The sequence below is a fragment of the Canis lupus genome, chromosome 10 (genome assembly GCF_011100685.1).
Source record: "Canis lupus familiaris isolate Mischka breed German Shepherd chromosome 10, alternate assembly UU_Cfam_GSD_1.0, whole genome shotgun sequence".
NCBI lineage: Eukaryota > Metazoa > Chordata > Mammalia > Carnivora > Canidae > Canis > Canis lupus.
In genome coordinates, this window is record NC_049231.1 from 45,817,149 (window position 1) to 45,837,880 (window position 20,732).

General features: G+C 35.3%; 1 protein-coding gene across 1 annotated transcript in view; it reads left to right on the plus strand.

Moving 5' to 3' along the window:
* The window catches only part of TMEM131 (transmembrane protein 131), a 227,443-nt gene that overhangs the window by 161,172 nt on the left and 45,539 nt on the right, over positions 1 to 20,732 (plus strand). The window contains exons 12-19 of the mRNA XM_038551086.1: positions 5,795 to 5,903; positions 9,230 to 9,338; positions 10,379 to 10,532; positions 10,626 to 10,796; positions 11,835 to 11,945; positions 12,040 to 12,174; positions 16,268 to 16,372; positions 18,241 to 18,327. Of these exons, the coding sequence (XP_038407014.1) occupies positions 5,795 to 5,903; positions 9,230 to 9,338; positions 10,379 to 10,532; positions 10,626 to 10,796; positions 11,835 to 11,945; positions 12,040 to 12,174; positions 16,268 to 16,372; positions 18,241 to 18,327 (981 nt within the window). The remainder of the gene's footprint in view (positions 1 to 5,794; positions 5,904 to 9,229; positions 9,339 to 10,378; positions 10,533 to 10,625; positions 10,797 to 11,834; positions 11,946 to 12,039; positions 12,175 to 16,267; positions 16,373 to 18,240; positions 18,328 to 20,732) is intronic.

Genomic DNA, 20,732 nt, shown 5'->3' on the forward strand with positions numbered 1-20,732 from the left:
GTTGGGCAGACTTCATTCCTGCAGTTACTTCCCCAAATGGAAGAATTGAGAGATTTGATGAAAAAAATGCTTTTACTTAGCCCAAGCAATCTTTCTAACTTTTTACATACAATGAACGGGCCAAAACAAATGTCTTTTTCAATAAACATTTTCTTTAAAATGAAATTATCAATTAATCATAAAAATATGAAAAAATACCATAGTATTCAATTTACTTATAACTTAGAAGGAAAGAGTCCCATGTTCTGCCTTTAAGGATACATGATAAGTCAACATTTTTGTTCTTAACTATGGGTCAGGCACTATGCCAGGTTCTTTACATGGATTACTTTATTTGATACAGCAGTCCTATATAACATACACAGGTTCTAGTTTTCCAAAGAAGCAGAATGAATCAAAGCTTTTTTTTTGAAGCGACTTCTTCAACTGTAGAAACTCAAGTTACTTAAAAGTATGTTAGTATATAATGATACCAATCGAATCTTTACAGATACATCATTTTAATTTCATATTCAGTATTTCTACTAAAAACATTGATCTGTAATATTTGTCTGTGTATCTGCATCTGTAGGTACTTGTGCTTGTATTTTTTCTAATGTCCAGAGCCTACACTCTACCAGTGTTTTGGTAGTTTTGTCTTATTTCCTCATTCATTCTTCCTTTATTCACCCAGTAAATATCTAATGAACGTCAACTCTAAGCCAGCTTCTATACTAGGTACTGAGAACACAGTGGTAAATCAGACATCCAGGGTTTCTGCCCCTATTGAGCTCACCGTTTAGCTTGGGAGACTGATGACAAGTATACAACATTATTGTAAATTGAACCAAGTTCTAACAAAAAAGAAACAGAATCCATGTGTGTGTGGGAGGGAGGTGGTTTAGTTAGGGTTGTCTCTGAGAAGCCGATGTTTGAGGTAATAACTGAAGAGTTAGAAGTTGGGCCCACAGCAGAAACAGCTTTGGATGTCATGGGAAACAAGTAATAAGGGTTGAGTGTAAAAGGTGAGGGCCCACGAGTTCATCATGGCTTTCTGAGCTTTGAGAGGTATTTAGATTTTATTATAAGTGCAACAGCAAATTCTAGAATTTTAAGCAAGGGAGCAAGATCATCTGATTTATGTGTCGTAAAAGTCATAGTAGCTACTTTGTGGAAAGTGCCCTACAGTGAGTTGGGAATCTGTTGCACTGGTCCACTTGAGATAATGTTTGTTAGCTTAGACTTCTTACTGTATTGCCCAGGGACAAATGCATCTACTGTGGAAACAGAGTTTTAAGAGAGCTTCCTAAGGTTTTTTTTCCCCTCTATTTTTCTGCATAATATACCAGACATAGAGACTGACATTTTTAGAAGTGCCCCTACCTCTGTCCATTTCACAAATACGTAACATCTTAGGATAAACTAGGTGTTACTAGAAGCTGAAGGGTTTTTTAATTCCCCTTCCGGGAATCCAGAGTATCCTCATCTTTCTAGATATGGGAGTCCTAAAGCAAGTGTCTCAAAATAAGAGTTTCTCACCTGTGAATGGACAAAATGCCCAGGTTCAAGCCTCCCTGACATTGTAGTGCAACTTTGAAAATATGATTTTCTGCACCACTTAAAAAAGCAGTGTGGTATAAATGATGGAATAAATTTGCTTGAGATATCTTAAGAGGAACATTAGTACAAAGTTTCCTTGCTGATTGATGGGTAAAAATCATAGATAGATAGATAGATAGATAGATAGATAGATAGATAGATAGATAGATAGATCGATCGATCTCTCAGTTTTGCCACTATCATCTTCATATGAGCTTTAGTGAATTTGTGTACCTATTGTTAAAAATACAATTGTTACATGCTGAAAGGTTATTTTCCTTGCTTATTCAGATGTTTTTGTAAATAGTTTCAGAATGTCCTGGGCCTTTCAATCTGAATTGAGAGTTACTGAGCATAGTTGTGTATGAATATCATGAGAAAAGACTAGAACTATATTTAGAACATGTGCAAGCTGCCTTTCCTGGGAATCTTGCCATATTTTTTTCCACTTCTCAATTATCTTTAGTAAGCAACAGTTAGTGATTAATAGTAAAACAGATTGTTAGTGTAAATATGCTTAATACAAGTTAATGATCATCTATTATTTTTTCTTTAAAGCCACCAGAATGAGCCAACTATTTAGGTGTTTTATTTGTTTGCCTTTGTTTTTGTTTCCTTGAAAAATGGATTTTAGGGTTCCCTGGGTGACTCAGCGGTTTAGTGTCTGCCTTCGGCTCAGGGCGTGATCCTGGAGTCCCGGGATCGAGTCCCACATCGGGCTCCCTGCATGGAGCCTGCTTCTCCCTCTGCCTATGTCTCTGCCTCTCTCTCTCTCTCTCTCTCTTTCTCTGTGTCTCATGAATAAATAAAATCTTAAAAAAAATGGATTTTAGCTGATTTAGGCTTGGGGGTTTTTTTTCAATGATAATAAGTGAACAATTGAGATCATTCATATGGAACATAAGTCAGTTGAATATTTGTTTACTATTAGTATAATATATATATATATATATAAAGGCAATAATACTGAATATAAAAAATGTCCTGTGATAAGGAAATCCTTAAAGTAATATATTTCATGTGAGAAAAATATTTTTCATCAGGTGTTCTAAGATCTTACTACTTAACAGTGAGTGTATTTTTAAATTTTTTTATTTAAATTCAGTTTAATTAACATTTAGTGTAGTTAGTTTCAGAACTAGAGTTTAGTGATTGATCAGTTGCATATAATATCCAGTACTCACTACATGAAATGCTCTCCTTAATGCCCATCACCCTGTTACCCCATCCCTCCACCCATCTCCCCTCCAGCAATCCTCAGTTTCCTATAGTTAAGAATCTCTTATGGTTTGCCTCCTTTTCTGTTTTCATCTTATTTTATTTTTCCTTCCCTTCCTCTAGGTTCATCTGTTTTATTTCTTAAATTCCACATATGAGTGAGATCATATGGTCTTTGTCTTTCTCTGACTGACTTATTTCGCTTAGCATAATACCCTCTATTTCCATCCACATCGTTGCAAATGGCAAGATTTCATTCTTTTTGATGGCTGAGTAGTATTCTATTGTGTATATATTTACCACATCTTCTTTATCCATTCATCTGTCAGTGGACATCTGGGCTCTTTCCATACTTTGGCTATTGTGGACTTTACTGCTATGAACATTGGAGTGTGTGTATACCTTAGAACCACTATATGTGTATCCTCAGATAAATGACTAGTAGTGTAATTGCTGGGTCATAGGGTAGCTCTAATTTAACTTTTTGAAGAACCTCCATACTGGTTTCCAGAGTGACTGCACCAGTTTGCATTCCCACAAACAGCTTACAGTGACTATATTTCAACAAAATACCATTGCTTAGTTGTTTCTAGTATGGTATTGTGCAGGCTGATAACGCACAAAAAGTGTTATGGTTGTTACTACTGAACTGCCACTTTAAGCATGTTTGAAAATGGTCAGGATTCCATTGCTGCTTTGTCATGTTCAGTAGAGCATGTGGAAGTCCTCTGCAAACTACAAAACTTCATCTGATCATCTCTCTAACAAATGACCTCAGGATGAAAGTGGCTCATTTGAAAAAAGAACAAAATTAAAATCACAATACTTTGTAGATAGATAGAATCTTACAAAATACCTAATCCAATCTCTCTAGTGAGAGGCAGGAAAAATAAGGCCCAGAGTAAGACAGCTTACTCAAACTGACACTTCTAGTTAAATAGTTAATATCCTTTTGTTGCATAAAGGATCACTGTGGCACTCATATTTACTTCTGTGCTGCCTTCCTTTCATTTGGAAGAAGCATTAGTGTAGTAGTATAGTATATGAAACCTTTCCATTTTGTAGTTTATCTCACAGATCAAACTGCTTTTATTGTTAAAAATAATAGACGTGCACACACAGGCTTCAAGGAATGAAGAAATTTGTATCTTAAATGATTGCTACTAACAGCAAGCTTATTGATAATGAATATATCAATATGAACAAATCCACTTGCAGCCCCAAGTAGAGATTCAAAAGCAAATGAGAAATTCAGAAGAAAGATAAGTTAAAATCCTGAGAGAGCCTAAGGCCAAGAGCTCAGGCTATTAAGATTTCTAGCTCAGAGAACTGCAGAACCATCCTTAGCGCCATCATTTCAGACCCAGTAAAGACTAACCACTGATTGAAAAGGGAGGTGCCCTGCTGTCTGGTGTAAAAGCAGTATCCGTAATCACGTGTATAACCAGCTTTGTTCCCTGTGATCGCGAACACAATGCAAAATGAGCAGTTTTTCTTCCTACTCTTCTCAGGTGCTTCTTCTGCCTTCACGTAACTGCCCCTTATTCAATTTAGTCAGATTCCACTTTTGTGGATCAACTGAAAAGGGGGGTAGGGAGCCGGGGGAAGAACTTGGGTGACCTGCGGGGATCTGACTGCACTCATGTTAGCAGGCACACCTGGTAAGGGTCACAGAAGAGAACTGTGTTATTTCAATGAGAAACATAAGGCTTTGACAACAAGTTTATAAAGCCCCTGAAAATTCACCAAAAACCCTCGAAGGGTTTGTTTTTTTTTTTTGTTTTGTTTTGTTTTTAAGATTTTATTTACTTATTCACGAGAGATACAGAGAGAGAGAGAGAGGCAGAGACACAGGCAGAGGGAGAAGCAGGATCCATGCAGGGAGCTCGATGTGGGACTCGATCCCAGGACTCCAGGATCATGCCCTGGTCCAAAGATAGGCGCTAAACTGCTGAGCACCCAGGGATTCCCCCTAGAAGGGTTTTAAGACCGAAGTAAGATTCTAATTGAATTCTAAAGGAAGATTATTGATCAAGATTTGTGTACAATACCATGACTTCATTAATATATGTTTAGGCACTAGATGCCAAGTAAAGGGCCCAGACCCTGGACCAACTCAGAGCATCTGGTTTCCAGCCCCACCTCTTGGTGACTAGCTATTGAAATACCACTCCACATTGCAAGGTTCTCTTCATCTGTAAAACAGGGAATCAGGTAGCGATCTTTAAGGTTCCTTCTGATGACAAATGCTTTGTGTCAGTAAGGATAATAAAAAAGTAACTGCACTTTAAAATGCATTTATTTTTCTGGCTTGCTCCAAAAATGCAAGCTTTTACTGTGTTTGTTATTAAAGGTTAATTTGTTGAATAGAAAGATTTTATTTTTTAAGTTTGAACTGTTCTGACCTCTCCATGCTAAAAAGCCCTTCAGTCCACACTACTCCTCAGGCCCACAGCTGCGAGCTTAGCCCTGCCTGGTGACAGCGGCATACCTCACTTGCACAGCCACATCCTAGAGACATAGAGAAAGCACCACCAAAAGTGGGATCTGCAAAACTGCTTTTGCAGTGGAGTACCAGTTTCCAAATTCATGTTTATTCTTCATCTTCATATAGTCAGGATATTACATTTGGTATTGTGAAGTTCTTTAAGAGGCACCCTATCACATCTCTTCCTCTCATGTATGAATTGGGCACTTATTTAGAAAATAAATATCTTTATTTTCTGTTTTATGTATTCATACCCAGTGTCTACCCTGGTTTGTCTCCAGATTTTTATACTCACCTATCATATACTTTTCTTCTGGCCATCATTTTATTTCATGAAGATATTCTAATGAAATTAATGTGAAGTGGTGTCAGCGCGGCTTATTCTATTTAAAGGGAGCACATAATCTTTTCCAATTTTGGTTCTGCTTTGCTTTTCCAGTACACTCTTCCAGTGTAATGTAACTGAACCATTAAACTAAAATAATGCGATATATATTGTTCTGTTTGCAGAGTGTTCGACCTACACCACAAAATGATGCTATAACGGTACACTTTAAACCAATTACATTAAAAGCTTCGGAAAGTAAATATACCAAGGTTGCAAGTATTAGTTTTGATGGTAAGTATTTAGCTTTCTCTCTCTGATGAAGTGATCTTATTTTGGTAAACTAGAAGGCATGTATATTGACATCTTAATATAGAAACATCATTTTACAGTCAGATTTTACATTACAACTTAGGTTTTTTTTTTTTTTTTCGTTTCTCTTTGAATTCCAATTAGTTAACATACAGTGTAATATTAGTTTCAGATGTACAGTGTAGTAATTCAACACTTCCATACAACATCCTGGGGTCATTTCAGCAAATGCACTCCTTAATCCCCATCACCTCTTTATAAACCATTACAAACTCTTATTTGATTGCTTCACAAAAGAAAATGCAAGTTCATAAACTGAAATTAGTATTAGCCAATACATTAGAATTGTAATTAAATTTTTGTGATCTGCGTTTTCACATATATACCTAGTAAGCTTTGCCTTATGTCATTTTTTGTAATTGAGTGATAATGTATTTGAATTTCAGAAGCATGTTTGAATTTGAGAATAGAAATAAAGTATTCTCCATAACAGTTTCATGTACTGGCTTTTTAAACAAGGCAGACAATTCTGCCTAACCTAAAATAATAACCTTTATGATAGCATTGTCAAATTAGAGAACTGAAAAAAAATTAACTATTATTTCAGACTTGTATATTATGTATTTTGACATTTGAAATGTTAACCCATGCTTTAACATATTTTAATTGCATGTTTTTATTCAGTTTTGCCCACTTTACTAGAACATTTATTGAGTTTGCTATCACAAAGTTTTTAAAATAGTGATTTAATGGCTGCTTAACTGTTTATATAATTATACTCAATGAGCACTGCCACTCAAATGGGGCTTTTCTCATAAGGGCTCTTGCAAGTGAGGAGCCCTGAAGCTTACGCTTTGGCTTTATGATGAAGCCACCTCTCTGCTCATAGCTCACATTTCACAGCCACACTCCTCATCAGAAGAGAGTGTTTGATCACTGTGACCTACCAAGTATATTACTCAGCCATTAGAAACGACCAATACACACCACCTGCTTCGATGTGGATGAAACTGGAGGGTATTATGCTGAGTGAAATAAGTCAATTGGAAAAGGACAAACATTATATGGTCTCATTCATTTGGGGCATATAAAAAATAGTGAAAGGGAATAAAGGGGAAAGGAGGAAAAATGAGTGGGAAATATCAGAAAGGGAGACAGAACATGAGAGACTCCCAACTCTGGGAAACGAACAAGGGGTGGTAGAAAGAGAGGTGGGCGGGGGTGGGGGTGACTAGGTGACGGGCACTGAGGGGGGCACTGGATGGGATGAGCACTGGGTGTTATGCTATATGTTGGCAAATTGAACTCCAATAAAAAAAATAAAAAGGAATACTGTAAGACTGTACAGTGTTTGCGACAGCATCTGCACTTTTTTACATGAAGAGTTCTGGAGAGGATCTGGAGCAGTACACAGGCTGGATGCCAAGCTTTAGTGTTCATCCTATTTGAGATCGGAGAAAACTCCTGAAGAAATCAAGATTAAATATGTGTCATACTTTCATAACCCAGCTATCAAAAAATAGTATTGTAGAGAATTTTGATGCCACAGTTATTTCCAGATTTATGATAAATTGTCTTCTCTGTTGCTGGGATACTACAGTAACATCTACCAGTATCAGCATCAGCAGGTGCATTCTCTTCTCTTCTCTCACTGAGAGTGGGCAGTAGTAATTCCTGACACTGAGAACTGAGACCCTGAGAAGGATCCATCCTTCTGTTAAATCCAAGCAGTAGGGGAGTTGCATACCAGGAGCGGGTGTGCTATATAGTTCTCTCAAGCTCTTCTTCTCCAGTTCCTGATTCAACAACCTAGTGAATGTTTCCCTTCTTGAGATAAATGAGTGTCAGTAATGTTGGCTCTCTGAGGTCACAGATTCTAAAAAAAAGTCTGTCTTGGGGCACCTGGGAGGCTCAGTCAGTTAAGCATTCGCTTTTGGCTCAGGTCATGATCCCAGGACCCACAAGCCCCACATCAGGCTCCCTGCTCAGTGGTGATTCTGCTTCTCTCTCTCCTGATATCCTTGATTGTGCTTTCTCTCTCTCTTTGACAAATAAATAAAATTACAAAAATAATAAAAATTCTTTAAAAAAATAAATGTTTCTTAAATTGTGTAATATTAGTAAAAGGAAAAGTATCTTTTAAAGCAAATGCTACATTTCTTAAAAATGGTTTTTATTATCATGGGAAAATCCTTTGACCTTTCAACTCACACCTCTCCTTCCACCACCCCTGTGCATAAGGGAATATTGTAAAGCCTCCTAAAATAATAAACCCAGTCATGGCTATACAGCAAGCAAAAAGAAATGGGGCTTAATGGGAGTTTTAAAAATCTGAAGTCACTATCTGCTTAGCCACATGCTAGATGTCATACCATTTTTTTATTTTTCTTTTTTTTCTGCTAAAGTTGAATAATGCACATTTGCAGAACTCACAGATAAATTCTCCTAACTAGAAGTGTTCCTGAAGTACCTTAAACAGCATAAAGTTAAACAGCTTCTTTATTTGCTTTGAAAGGAACATCTGATGGGTATCCAGATTGGATCCAACCAAATCTATTTCTGTAATCACAGAGGGAATAATTCATAATTGCCACAAAATCTAAGGATTTCGCTTCATATCTGAGGACAGTATGATGGCAGGGAGGGTCTTATACTATGAGCTGGGGTTGGCTAATACAGGAAGTCATAACTCATGACACCTGGCACTTCTTGTACAATGCTACTTTACTGATATTTATAACAAGAGTCTAGCATACAAGGAATGTTATTCTTAATATAGCTATAAACCAGTGGATCTCAATAGGAGCCAGTTTTGCCTCCCAGGCCAGGGTATATTTGGCAGTGTCCACAAACATTTTTGGTTGTCACATCTAGGGGCTGTTACTGCTGCCTAGCAGGTAGAGGCCTGTGATGCTGCAAAGCATTCTTTAATGCACAGGATGGACAGCCCTTGCACTCTAGAAAGATCTAACCTGGCCTAAAACGTTAATAGTGCCCAGGGTGAAAAGCTCTAGTGTAAGGAAAGCCACAGCTTAGGGCTAAAGGGAAGGAGCTCAAATTGAGTGTTTTTTCCTCTTAAGTTGTCTTCACTTGCTAATTCCTTATCTGTTTAATCCCATTACAGGAAAATTAAAATATTTTTCCCTTTTTGGATGTAAAATGTTGTAGAAATCTCCTGTTTGCCAGTCTGAAAGCTCAACTTTGTTGTTAAAAGATTTTGTCAGTCTGCATCAAGTCACACTCATCCTCCTCTGAATAAACCCTGGTATCAAAAGCTGACAGATATTATTTTTTATGTTTCCTTTTAGCATCAAAGGCAAGAAAACCATCTCAGTTTTCTGGGAAAATAACTGTTAAAGCAAAGGAAAAGAGTTATTCTAAACTCGAAATACCATATCAAGCTGAAGTTTTAGACGGGTAAGTTTCTCTTTAAAATAAGATTTATAGGGATCCCTGGGTGGCACAGCAGTTTAGTGCCTGCCTTTGGCCCAGGGCGCGATCCTGGAGACCCGGGATCGAATCCCACGTCAGGCTCCCGGTGCATGGAGCCTGCTTCTCCCTCTGCCTGTGTCTCTGCCTCTCTCTCTCTCTCTCTCTCTCTCTCTGTGACTATCATAAATAAATAAAAATTTAAAAATAATAATAATAATATTTATAACTTTTCACTAATCAGTAAATTCTGTTTTCCTGCTAATTGACCTTAGCAAAAGTAGTAGCCAAATTCACATAAGCTCCGTGAAAGTATTGTTGAAAAGAACAACTTTTTATATAAAGGAGAAAATTTTCCTGTTTTTACGTTTTTTTTGGAAGAAAAAGATAAATGGGATGATATGATTTGGGCTTAAATGAAGTCTTAGTGATTCATTAATGCAATAGAAAAATGAAATAGTGATTTTTAAATAATATTTAAATCATTGGAGCTATTTCCTTTCTGTAATTCTTTTTGTAACATACAAGCAGTTGTGTCTTGTTGTTAAAATATATTGTCACTTGAAACAAAATAATTTGTATTCCTTTATAAACTTGTAATCAGTGTTCCAGAATTACAACCTTTTATAAATTGGTAATAATATATAGTTCATTTTCTGATTATACTTGAAACAATAATAGTTTAATATCCAACTTTGTAGGGACTCATTTTAACAATACTGGTTGCAATTAAATGATAAACATGATCTTTTTAAGTAGCTTAAAACCTTCCGTTAATATGTTCTTGATTTTAATTGTTTGATTGCATGTAATTAAGTAGAGAATAATCCTTTATATTACATGTTGATATTTTGCAAGCTGTTTTAAATCATGCGCTCAGGCTTGAAATATTCATAGTTCTAATTCTCTAGTAACAGGCCTTAATGCTACAACAGAAAATTTTAAAATTATTACAGCTGAAGAACTTGGATTTTAAATTCACACACGGAGATAAAAATGATTTATTTTGTTTATGTTTTTTCAAATAGGTATCTGGGATTTGATCATGCTGCCACATTATTTCACATCCGAGACAGTCCTGCTGACCCTGTGGAAAGGCCGATTTACCTGACTAACACTTTCAGCTTTGCGATCCTCATTCATGATGTGTTGCTACCAGAAGAAGCCAAGACAATGTTTAAAGTATGTCTGGGAACCCCCATACTCTTCATTTTCCTGCTCCACCAACTAGATGATGCTGACCCATTGTTTTTTTTCTCTCCCTTCATTTCCTAGGTTCACAACTTCAGCAAACCAGTCTTAATTCTTCCAAATGAATCAGGATACATTTTTACTCTGTTTTTTATGCCATCCACATCATCCATGCATATAGATAACAATATTTTACTTATTACCAATGCCTCTAAATTTCATTTACCTGTGCGGGTATATACAGGCTTTTTAGATGTAAGTATGTTACCTACCTTTAAAAGTTAAGCTCCCAGCCATCTTTTGTGTGTCCAGATGGTATTAGGAGATCATTTTGTACATGCTTAAACTTTGCATTTTCTGAGCTCTAGACGTTACTCTAATCCCTCCTCTCTCGGTACTGCCAAGATAGCTGCTTTTCACCCTTCCCAGCAGCCAGCTCTTGTGACACAGCTGAGTCCCTTTGTTACGGTTGGCACTTAGAACTTTTCCACGTTGTGCTTTCTCTTGGTTTTGCTTTTAAACTGTTATAATCATGGGGAAACTAAGTGGAAGAAAATAATAAGCAGGGAAAAAATAACACAAGAAGGGCAAAGAGGGAATTACTTAAGGAAATAGTGAGCAAAACCAGGAAAGATAGCAGAAAGAAAAGAAACAAATAATAAAGTAAGGTGGTAAAGACACAGTTGGAATAGCAGGAAAGAAGAAAAGTCTTTCTAATGCAGAACATAAGCCAGGAAAAAAAATCCGAACTAAGCTATCCTTAGGATAATCAACGAAAGAACTTTAGATAAGAGATGAAACTGATAAGAAAGATATGAAAGATAAAAAGAAAATTAGAACACATAGAGATGTACTTCTCTAAAAAGCTGACATCAATAAGAATTTCAGAGCTGAGGGACTTTTCAGTATTATCCCACTCCTTCATTTGTTTTGCTTGAGTGATTATATATTTGTGGCTGCTCTCATGAATGCATAATATTTACTGAGACCAGGGACTTTTTCCCTAATCTTCTGGGGCTCTACTTACTCCTCCCTAGTACTTAAGCTTCCTGCTTCTTTTATGTGCCTTCAGAGGAGAAATAGTTATTCAATAGAGACTATGAGTGTTTTCATTTCTGATTACTCAAAATACTTCATTGTACAGAATTCTTAATTATATTTTATATGTGTGTATATGTGTATATTGACATAAAATATAGAAACCTTAGTATGTCCATAAAACTACTTTCTCTTGATAACATGCTTTTATATAAGTGTGATTTAATGTTTAATCTAGTTCTTTATATCTTTCAGTACTTTGTATTACCCCCCAAAATAGAGGAACGTTTCATAGATTTTGGCATATTGAGTGCTACAGAAGCAAGTAATATTTTATTTGCAATTATAAACAGCAATCCAATTGAGGTAAAAAAAGAATCTGTTTTTATTCTAAATCACATTTAAGGGTTTTCTACCAGTGCTGCAATAATATCCCTTTCCTATCTTTCTCTTTTTTAAGTTGGCTATAAAAAGTTGGCACATCATAGGAGACGGTTTATCAATAGAACTCGTAGCTACTGAAAGAGGCAATAGAACTACAATAATTGCAAGCCTTCCAGAATTAGAAAAATCCTCTTTATCAGAGCAATCATCAGTAAGTAAACTCTTATTGTTTGCTTAAACTTAGTTGTATGTCTAACACCAAATAAAAGACTATTTCTGTGACGCATACTTGAACTAATATTTTTATGAAACTCATACTAGCATCAGTTATTTGATATTAAAATGTTCTGTGGGTAGTCTACTTCAACCCCTCTTATGACTAGGGCACTTGAAACCCAAAGAAGTTAAGTTCTACTTTGTCATAAAAGCTTCTGTAACAAAATCTAAATAATTTTTTTGTAACACAAATGTCATTATAAGAGAAATTCCCATTAGTACTAAACTAAAGCTATGTTCATTGAATTTATTTGGCAAAAGAGATAGCCCTGCACATTGGTAGAAATTGCTTTCAATTAGAAGAGAGTATCAGTAAGACAAACATTGTTTGATCCGTTAGTAGATCTGCCCATGTACTTTTATTCTATCTTATAAATATGTACATTTGGTCACTAAAGAGCATGATGAAACAAAAGAAAACACATATGTCAGTAAAAGCCCTTGCCGCTAGTGAAAGTGGAACTTGGAGTTTATACCTACTCAGAACAGAACTAGTAGAGTTACCTTGTGTGAGAAGGAGCGTAACATATCTATAAGTTAAGGAAAGAATTTCTTGTGGCTGTTTTACAAAAGAAAGAGAAAATGTTCTTAAGCACAGAGATGATTAACAAATACACTTCTATGGAATGCCATAGGATATAAAAATTTATTTAAATAATTTGTGGTAGAAGGATCCTTTTGGAGGGCAGTTTGGCAGTATGTACCACTCCTGAGAATTCTTCCCATAGAAGTAATTTAAAGAGCTAAAACTCACTGGTATAAAACTGTACTGCCCAAGACGGTAGCAACTAATTAACAGGTGGCTACTGAGCCCTTGAAATGTGGCTAATCTCAGTTAAGATGTCTTGTGTCAAATACACACTAGATTTGAAGACTTAGTTTTGGGTTGTAAATAATTTTTAATATTGATTACATGTTAAAATGTTAACAATTTGGATATATTATAAAACAGTATTAAAATTAAAAATTTTTAAAAAGAACTAAAAGCTGTGAGAATCAAGATGTTTGTAATAGCGTTATGAATAATTTCAAATACCTGGAAACCATCAAATGCATAAAGTAAATCATGATCTTATTATTGAATTTACAAATAAAAAATTAGTAAATAAAATTTACAAATAAAAAATTATAAATGATTGTAATAACTTGGAAGAGGATTCATGAAATAGTGGAAAACAGTTTTAAATAATGTATATTCTAATTGCAACTATGTAGCATTCAAGCTACATAATCAGATATTTGTGAACAGTGGTAATTTATGGCTCTTTATATTTTAATAATTTGTTTTAAATTTGATTCAAAAATAAAGCATTCTTTTAAAACAAAGAAGTATATGTCCATGAGAAGTAATATTTTCACTCCAGCTAGGGTTTTATTTTTAATAAAAATAGAATGTAGAAAAATGATAATAATTAAGCCAGCCATTAATATATTCAACAGTGAAGTTAGAGTAAAATCATATGTATATCCACTCCTATTTGGTTGAATTTTACTATTTCCTAGTAAGACATCATAAATCTAATAATTCTAGAAATCTGGATCATTTCTAGCCATAAATAGCATATGTTAACACATACTATGTAAATTTGAGAAGTCCATTTAATAGCATAAAGCTTGTTAGACAATTTAGGCTTTAGAATTAGCTTGTATATAAAACTATAAATTTAAAAACAAAGGACAGAAAGATGAGATCATTGTTAGGAATCTTAAAAGAAGTTGTAGTGAGGTGCCAACTTCAAAATAGCAATTCCACAAAATGATTTTTTTTAAGCTTATAATGCTTAAATTTTCGACTGTTTTCCCAAAAGCAAAGCTGTGAGCTAAATTACGGTCTTGTTCCTTATGAAACACACAGTGCCAACAACTGTGTGCTCTTCAGACCTGTGTTCTGATTTAGGCAGTCTATACAGTAGAAAGTATTAGAATTGCCACAAAATCAACACACAGAAAACACTTCTTAAAAGAAGAATGTGCATACCTTTGGTGTATCAACATTTGTTATTTTAAGCTAAATATGAATTCTCGATAAAATATAACTAATAATTAAAGTACAACTTCAAAAATGAATTACTTTCTTTGGGAATTTCACAATTGAAAAAAGTACTGACAGAAGGAAAGTGGACAACCACTGTCACACACCACACACAAAAATCGACTCAGAATGGATGAAAGACTTAAATTTAAGACCTGGAACCATAAAACCCCCTAGAAGAAGAGAATAAGTCCCTTGACAGCAGTCTTGGTGATGATTTTTTTGGATCTGACTCCAAAAGCAAAGACAAAGAAAGCAGAAATTGTTGGAACTACATCCATCTAAAAAGCTTCTGCATAGCAAAGGAAGCCATCAACAAAAGGAAAAAGCAACTTACTGTGTGGAAGAAAATATTTGCAAATTATATGTCCAATAAGGAGTTAATATCCAAAATATATTTTAAAAACTGACACAACTCAATTGCAAAAAAAAAACAAGCATTCTGATTTTGAAGTGGACAGAGGATTTGAATAGACATTTCCTCCAAAGAAGACATACAGTTGGCCAACAGACACATGAAAAGATGCTCAACATCACTCATCATCAGGAAAATGCAGATCAAGACCACAATGAGGTATCACTGCACACCTGTTAGAGTGGCTATCAGAAAGACAAGAAATTGCAAATGTTGGTGAGAATGTAGAGAAAAGGAAACCCTCATCTACTGTTGGTGGAAACAGCCACTGTAGAAAATAGTATAGAGATGCCTCAATTAGAAATAACATATGATCCAGTAATTCTACGTCTGGGTGTTTATCTGAAGAAAACAAAAACACTCAAAAAGATAAATGCACCCCCATATTTATCAAGCATTATGTACAGTAGCCAAGATATGAAAACAACCTAAATGACCATCAGTGAATAAATAGATAAAGAAGATGTGATTGTTTCATACAACACACACACACACACACACACACACACACAGGAATACTACTCAGCCATAAAAAAAGAATAGAATCTCACCATTTGAAGCAACATGGATCTTTCACTTATGTTAAGTGAAAGAAGTCAGACAGAGAAAAATAAATACCATATGACTTCACTTAGATGTAGACTCTAAAAGAACAAAAGAAAATGAACCAAGCTCATAGGTACAGAGATCAGATTGATGGTTCACGCAGGTAGGGAAATGGAGTGGCAAAATGGAGGAAGGGGGTCAAAATGTACAAACTTCTAGTTAAAAATAAATCATGGGAACATAACATACAGCATGGTAACTATATTAATAACAAGGCGTTGTATATGTGAAAGTTGTTAGGAGGGTAATTAAAAGTTCTCAAGGAAAAAAATGTTTTAATTATGTATGGTGATGGGAGGTGATTAGATTTATTGTGATCATTTTATAATACATACAAATCTTGAATCATTATGATCTACACCTAAGACTGATATCATGTTATATGTTAACTATACCTCAGTTTAAGAGAAGAGTGTGAGAAACATCAGCAAATAGCTTGAGAAAACAAATAAAATTTCCATACTTCTTTCAAATTTTTATTGCTTAACTCTTCTTTCCATGATTTTTGATGTTTTCATATGACCCCAATCTCAGTTGCTCTGAAGGCCTGATTCTTAATGTGCAGAGTTAAATTCAGAACTTGAAACAAAACCAACTCTGTGCATGCTTAATGCCCTAATGTGGCTGAAGGGTCAGTGGAAGGGTGTGTCCCTTTGCTCCACCCTCACCCTCTCTGTCCATGCAGGGACATGTAGGATGTGTGGAGACCAAACCCCTTTCTACCTTGGCAGATGGGAATCTGACTGTTCCTCGGGGAGCCATTTTTCTTGTTGGCGCAATGAATAAGTATAGTAAATAATCATCTAAGGATGGGCATTATTCTGAGATATTTGTACAAGATGGTGCGGTAATTCAGTGTCATACAGTGTATGTTAGAATTTCGAAGACAGTTCATCACAATATTGCTCTTTACCATTTTAATAGGAAACCTCAACTAGCGAGATTAATGAACAATGTCATTTTTACCATAAACAGGTAATATTATCTTCAGGCTATTTTGCAGTGTTCAGAGTCAAACTTACTGCCAAAAAACTGGAAGGGATTCATGATGGAGCCATACAGATCACCACAGACTATGAGGTAAAGACTATGGAGATTCATGTTAATGAAGTTTTTCTGATAATTCAGTCCTTTTACAGAAACAGCTAAGTTTACTGATAAAGTTATAGTTTAACTGTTCCATACCTTAAAAACTGAGCTTTTGAGAAGAGTTTACACAGTCTTGGTGTTCATTAGCTCATGGTAGTCTGATAATGCCCAAACCTCTTAACTAAAAACAACTTCAGTAAAATGGCTTTGGCACATTTATAATTGTGTTGGAAATCTGCTTACACATAGTTATAGCATTGCACAGATCCTAACTGAAATTCCTGAATGAGATCACTGATTCTTCTGCAGTCATTAATAGCCTTCTGTGTAATTTTTCCAAAAAGGAATATACAATCAAGAAAACACATCTTAGGGATGCCTGGGTGGCTCAGTGGTTGAGTGTCTGCATTCAGCTCAGAGCATGATCCCAGGTCCCATGGGGAGCCTGCTTCTCCCTCTGCCTATGTCTCTGACTTTCTCTCATGTATAAGTAAATAAAAATTTGAAAAGAAAAGAAGAAATCACATCTTAATTTGAATTCTTATGACTGTATTTACATCAGTCATTCTAAGTCAAGGGCCAAAGTGAAAATCATTGAGCTTTTGAAAAACTATTTGTGGTGTTTATTGCATTCAATGAGATTTTGAATGGATATATTTCTGCCACACTTAAGTATTTTAATTTATTTTTTTTATTTTTTTTATTTTTTTAATTTATTTTTTATTGGTGTTCAATTTACCAACATACAGAATAACCCCCAGTGCCCGTCACCCAATCACTCCCACCCCCCGCCCTCCTCCCCTTCCACCACCCCCAGTTCGTTTCCCAGAGTTAGCAGTCTTTATGTTCTGTCTCCCTTTCTGATATTTCCCACACGTTTCTTCTCCCTTCCCTTATATTTCCCTTTCACTATTATTTATATTCCCCACATGAATGAGAACATATAATGCTTGTCCTTCTCCGACTGACTTACTTCACTCAGCATTTTAATTTAATATTTACAAGTTCTTTGGGAAGTTGAACACTGCTGAATTCAACAAGTTGCTACTGCTGGTCTCCTAACTATTTTCAGCACATACAACCCCCACATGAAACAAAGCTAATTCAGAATAAACAAAGCTGGTCATTTAATAATAATAATGTATGTAATATATGTAAATAATATATAATAATAATGGATTTGTTGGGAGTGTATCAAATAACCTCCGTAAGTGAAGAATTCATGTATGTCACTTGAATGACATGACTTGAATCACAAGAATTCATCAGTCACAATAGAAATAAGTACATTTCATAGCTAAGACAAATTTTTGTTAGTGTGGATCAAAATGAGAATTAGGAAAAAATATTTTAAAACGTATCTTTTTGAGCTACATATAGTATGGAGTTGATATTCAACATCTATAATGTTGAACTTATTTTTTAAATTAAGCTGATGTTTATTTATTGCTGCATACAAAAAATACAGAACTATATAAGTCTAGAAAATACTAAGTGTTTCATACATTGTTTTAGGAGTATAATTTGACTTTCCTTGTTAAATTAATAGTCTACAAAATAACCTGTATTACGAAAAATCAATTCTTCCTTCCTCCTTCCCTACTGTTTGGTCTTATTTACTATGTTTTCAATGAATCACTGAAAATACATCGAAGTTTATTGTATTTCATAGCATTTGATGGAGTACACTGGTCAAATTAAACAATTTTCATGGGTAATTTTAATACTGCTTTTGCATTGGTTATTGTTAATATAACCCCAAAATGACTTTCTTTACATCCTCAAAAATAATGCAGTAATGGTCAAACTCAATCTCAGACGTAAACACTTACTTCTTTATGGTCTGCTTTACTCCACAGATCCTAACAATTCCTGTGAAGGCTGTAATTGCAGTGGGTTCACTGACTTGCTTCCCAAAACACATGGTTCTTCCACCTTCTTTTCCAGTAAGGGATTTCATTTACGGATTTATATATATATATATATATATATAATTTTTTCTTTGCCTTTATCTCTGTGTTCCTAGAATCCAACAGTAAAGTCAGTTATTCTTTATCAATAATTTACTTTAAGGTAAGACATTGAACCAGGTTCTATAAGAGGTATAAGAGGAATAAGAAATAGTTACATCTCCCAAAAAGTTTTCCATCTAGATTGGGATATGAGCCCAAGATTCACAAATGTAAAGCAGGATATAGAAATTGCCCTAAAAGGTATAAAAATGACGTGCTATGAGATACACATGTAATTGTTGAAGGTACATGTGAGCTGGCTTAGAATGTTCTTTTGGCAGGATAGATAGGGGTGGTAAAAACTAGCATTCAGGCACAGAGATAGTAAAGTCTGAGATGGCTTTACGCAGTATGAGTTGCCCAGTTTGACAAGAATGGAGGGAAATTTTAAGAGAGAAGATGGGAATGACATGTTGGAGTGATAGCATGAAAAAAATGATGCATTTAAGTCCATGAAAATCTAAAGTTTTTAAGCAGAGGTTTTTCATCATATAAGCTGATCTTTAAAAACATTGCTTCTCTGGCAGAAGGAAGTGACAGTAGAGTGCCTGAGACCAATCCAGGGACCCTGTTCACAGTCCATTTGAAAAGTGTCAAGAAGAGGTTTGGATGAGGGCATTGGCGGAGGCAGTAAAGTCCTTTCATACTTCTGAAGCTTGGCTGTTCGTCTGTCTTGAATGCCCTTCCTCTTCCCCTTCCTTATTTATTTAAAACGACCTTGTCCTTTCTTCAACTGCCTTTTCAATCAATGATCTCCTTACACGCAGCATAAATCCTGGAAGAGAATAATTCAGTAGATGACACAGTGAAAGGCCCATGGATGGAGTAAAAGAGAAAGCATCTGTATAAAAACAAGGTGTTGGTTTTGAACAAATAGGATCAAACTTTTAGATATCCTCAGATGCCTTACATGACCAGATATTTACTTAGAATCACAAACTAACTTGATGTTATTGCCTTAGGCTATTATAAAGAATTACCATAGATTGCATGGCTTAAACAACAAACATTTATTTCTCACAGTTCTGAAAGCTAGGAAGCTCAAGATGAAAGCGCCGGGCAGATCCGGTGTGCGGTGAGGGCATTCCTCCTGGATTTGCAAATGGCTATTTCTTACTGTATCCCCATTTAGCCAGAAGAGCAGGGAGGGAGGGTGAGCTATTTATTTTCTCTCTCCTTTAAGGTCACTAATCCCATTCACTGGGACTCCACCCTATGACCTAATCACCTCCCAAAAGCCCCACCTCTAATACTATCTTGTTGAGGGTTAGAATTTCAACTCTGAGTGAGGGGAGGGGGTTCACATTCATTCCATAACAATCACCAGGTTCTGTAAAATCTCTCATCTAGTAGGGTATACTAGTGCCAATTGAATGAAAACAATACATCCAAATAAACATTTCAAGTACTCATAGTTTAGTACTTAATATTTGAATACCATCGTAAAATGAGTTTATATCTGTTACCTCTTTGACCACCACCCCTGATACAACACATACCCCTAAGAGACAAGACATGGACTTGAGCAAAATGGTTATTACCAGTGCATGCCAGGAAGACACAGCTGGTCAGAGGCCTTGTGCTTCCTTCTCTGTTCTCCCCATCCCAGTAGCATACTGGGCCTCTGATAACATTCTGCTCTGTTTCCTCTGGCTAGGCTACAAAAGATGAGTGTTAACTTTTAACCTCACCCTCATTCAACTCTTTTTTTTTTCTGTGCACTCCCTTAATTTCTGTGTCTTCTAATACCAGGTATTAGCCCAGTAGATATGGTCATTTTCAAGACTTCTTGAAATGGCTAAGAATCAGATTATAAGATAAAATTCTGTACTCAAACAAAAGAAAATAAAGATTATAATATAATTCTTAGGACTATTTAAATCATTTAATTTTTTGCTTAAAATCTGATATCATAGGGAGAAGCATGCAGCTGATTAAGAGCTATCATTGGTTATCTGGTGATTTAATCTGTCTGCTGTGTTAATATATTAGATAACCTGTATTTTTAAAAGATGTCTAATTTCTCTTTGGCACAGATGATATTTTTCTTTTTAAAAGAAAATTCTTCTAAATAAATCTGATGGGGGGGGTCTTTTTTTTTTTTTTTTTTTGGCTTTTGATTTTAGAATTAAATTATTTCATCCTGAATTTGGATACTTTGAGGATAGCCTGGCCTTGGCATAAACGAACCTTATTTCAAAAACTGACAGTGACCATTTCCTTTATTCAGAGCTATCTTTGTTACCTTTGTTGGCAGCCTCATTATTTTAACATTAAGTGTGAATGTTTTTCTTACTGTCTTATTTCATTTTCACAAGATTGCAGAGATTTGTCCTCTA